This window comes from Adiantum capillus-veneris, chromosome 20 (genome assembly GCF_014529385.1).
Source record: "Adiantum capillus-veneris isolate H3 chromosome 20, ASM1452938v2, whole genome shotgun sequence".
In the NCBI taxonomy this organism is placed as follows: domain Eukaryota; kingdom Viridiplantae; phylum Streptophyta; class Polypodiopsida; order Polypodiales; family Pteridaceae; genus Adiantum; species Adiantum capillus-veneris.
The window spans coordinates 83,792,430-83,796,025 of NC_140950.1; the positions used below are offsets into that span (position 1 = coordinate 83,792,430).

Below are 3,596 nucleotides of genomic sequence, written 5' to 3' on the forward strand. Positions count from 1 at the left end.
TCCAATGAGAGTTTAGTTGCATTTATTAATTACCTAAAGCTCTCACAAAAGGGGAAAGGGGGACACATGTCACAAGGCTATCACTTATGCTTCTTAATACTCATTGGCTAAGCCTGGAAAGGGTTGCAGCATGAGCAAATAGTAAGAAGGGTCGACCAAGAGAGAGAGGGGGGTGATTTTCTCTAGGCACACACACTCACACAAACTCATGTGTGAAGCAAGAACCATTAGGAAGGGAATGGGGTATAGGAGGGTCTCTTTATTTGGCAGTTTAAGGAAATATTTAAAACTTGCTCAAGCTTTGACCAAGGGCTAGAATGGTGGGGTAGATAGCCTAGACATGCCTTTATAAAAGTACTTTTGCTTAGTTTCTTGGAGAATATATGCATATTTTACTAGATCTGGTTAGAGTTACTCTTCCCCCAAAAGCACCTTTTCAATTTTCAAATATTTAAAGTTTCCCTCTCTTGTCCCCTCTTTGTCTTCTCTCTCTTCTTATTTCTCCCCCTCCAAAAGTTTCCCAAGCTCTCTTTCTCTCCCTCAGCTGCTGCTAAAAAGTGAAGATCTGCAATCTTTATCCCCACTCTCTCTCTCTAAAATGCCCTGACATCTGTCTCTCCTCCTCTTCTCATGCTAGGGCATCTTTTTGTAAAGTATCCTATCACACATCATTCTACCTCTGTAACATCTTCTAGATTTTCAACCTCTTCCTCCATAGCTACAACATATCCTTCTAAACCTGCAACCTCTTCCTCCATAGCTACCGCATCTCCTTGTAAACCTGCAAACTCTTTCTCCATAGCTACAACATCTCCTTCTAGATCTGCAAACTCTTTCTCCATAGCTGCAACATTTCCTTCCAAATCTGCAACCTCTTTCTTCATAGATCCAATAGCTTCTCTTCCAAATTTGCAACCTCTTTCTCCATAGATCCAATAGCTTCTCTTCAAAATCTGTAACCTCTTTCTCCATAGCTCCAGCATCTCATTCTAGATCTGCAACTTCTATCTCCGTAGCTCCAACTTCTAGGTTCCCATTCCACTTTCGCTCTCTTCCCAAGCTTGCATCTCTCTTTTGAGTTCAATAACCTCTTTCTTGATGTGCAACATCAACTTTCTACTCTAGCTCCCTATCTCCTTTCAAAATCCTTTTCACAGTTGCTACAACATCTCCTTCTATGCACTATGCACTATGCAAGTAATTTCTAGCAAGAGTGTACTTACTCATAGCTACCCGGCAAAGGATTACAATGCAGTATAGATCTACTATACATGGTGCCAATGTAGTAGAATGCAAGGGGTGTATGTAAGGCTTATGAAGGGTCACAAGTTTTCAATGTTGGCAAAGGATCCTAAGGTAAGTTCAGTTCTTGCAAAGCGTGTGTGGTTAATGTATGTTTTAATGACTTATTAGAGCTCTTTTTTCTTTGAAATTAGAAGGATTCTTTATTAATCATCTCTTGTTTTAGCAGATTCTCCTATATTCAACAACATTGAAAATTGGTACTAGTGCCTCCAAAAGATTTATTTGAAAGCTGTTGTCAATGGTTGGAAAACTTGACTCCAATGCATTTCAGCAATGAAGGCCACAATATGGGTTGGTCTAATAAATTCAACAATGTTCAAATACTTGCTCTTGGAAGAGGTAAAGTTGTAATGTTTATATTGCAATCAAGGTCACCTATGGATTTAAGAAACTCACATTGTATTTAGATTCTGATATTGTAGATCCATGTGTTCACTTTTCATTTGCATAAGGTGTAGTGCAAAAATTAATAACGTGGAATCTCATGCCTACAATATTTGAAAAGTCAAGTCCTAGCGAGTATAATCAGTCACTTTGTGGCTCAATTGCAGGCCAAGAACCAACCAAGCCAGGATGGACATTCAAGTGTGGAACCAAATCTGAACAACCAAGAATTGGTTGAAAGTGTCTGCTAAACTTACAGTTGCAAAGAAAGGTGCTGCAAATGGAAGGCAAGACAAAGGGGCCAAAAGACAAAGCAATAGAGTGGTAGTGAGAGAGAGAGCCTAACTCTGTTTCCCATGTACAAAACATTTAAGTGCACCACTCATATGCTAAGCGAGTGGGCTCATGTAATTGATTAAGGCAATACAATTTTTACCATCTTAGTGTGTCATCTCTTTACTTGCACTAAACTTTGTAATTGTTTTGTAGTTACTTTATGTTGTCATTCAAATAGTGGTAAGCTATGTGCACTTGTCTTGAAAGACTATTGTTTCTCTCATTTTTTAGGCCCCACAAAAATTTGTGCTAAGAATCAAGTTAGCCAATAACTTTTATCTTTGATACATTCTTGTACATAATTGGATATCAATAGCGGCTGGTGAAGGGATGGTCAAAAGGCACCATAAAACAAAGGAAAGATCATTATTCATATTTCTAAATAAAGGGCATCTAAATCTAAAATGTGAACAAGAAACATATAGCTGCTAATAGTACAATCAACTTTTATAGAAATTAGGAAGAGAATGGGATATAGGAGGGCCTTATATTTGGAATTTAAGTATATAGTTAAAACTTAATGAATCTTTGAACAAATTTTAGAATGGTGGGAGAGGTGGTGGACTTTAGGACATATGCACAAAAGTTCCTTGGATAAAGTTAGTGGCTTAGACCAAGCAGGTCATGGTAGATTTTCATAATCTCACCATAACTTATGTATACAACATGAAATATTCATGGAAGTATAGTAAGTACTTAAAACTCAATGAATCTTTGACCAAATTTCAAAATGGTAGGGGAGGTGGTGGACTTTAGGACATATGCACAAAAGTTCCTTAGATCAAGTTAGTGGCTTAGACCATGCACTTCATGGTAGATTTTGTTAATCTCACCATAACTTATGTATACATGAAATATTGATGGAAATATAGTTTTAATATGTCAAAAACATGATAAGACTCATATTTTGATTTGAAAGGACCCAAAAAATTTATTTTTGAAAAAATAGAAGTTTATGCAATAGTTGCAATTTATTGCTGAGCTTAAATGAGTATTGAATTCCATCATTCTTTATTGACATATCGTAGAAGCTTCACATTTGTACTACATACCTAAAAATGGTATTTTCAAAATAAATTGAGCCAACTTAAGAAATACCTGACCTATATTCATGAGATAGTGTAAATTCTTGCATTTAACTAATTATTCCATTGAAGATGAACATGGGAATGCATTAAATATGGACCTTGATTTACACTTGTAATTTTTATTTTAGAAAATCACATTGGTAAGACCCCCATAATGAGGAGAAACCATCGTACATGAGAGAAATCACTCACCGGAAAACTAAAATAACTCGTCAAAACACCAAAAAGGCTCACCGGAATATTCTCATTTGTAAGAATATATTTGATGGATCCATATGAGGTCATGTTCTTGGGGTAGATTACAGCCAAATCACGCCTAATTTGCACCAAAGAACCCAGTCGGGTAGGTTTTCGAGACCGAAGGGGCCCGGATCTAGACCCGTGCGCCACGGCACAAAAATGGTATGTTTGACCAGATCAAACATGCCATTTTTGTGCCGTGGCGCACGGGGCTAGATCCGGGCCGCTTCGGTCTCGAAAACC

The 3,596-nt window shown here is 37.5% G+C and overlaps 1 protein-coding gene across 1 annotated transcript; it reads right to left on the reverse strand.

Annotated features, from left to right (window-relative positions):
• Window positions 1–668: 668 nt before the first annotated feature.
• Window positions 669–983, reverse strand: LOC147432836 (uncharacterized). Its single transcript, XM_086491656.1, has one exon. The coding sequence runs from the start codon at window positions 981–983 to the stop codon at window positions 669–671; it is 315 nt and encodes a 104-aa protein (XP_086347782.1).
• Between the last annotated feature and the right edge of the window lie 2,613 nt (window positions 984–3,596).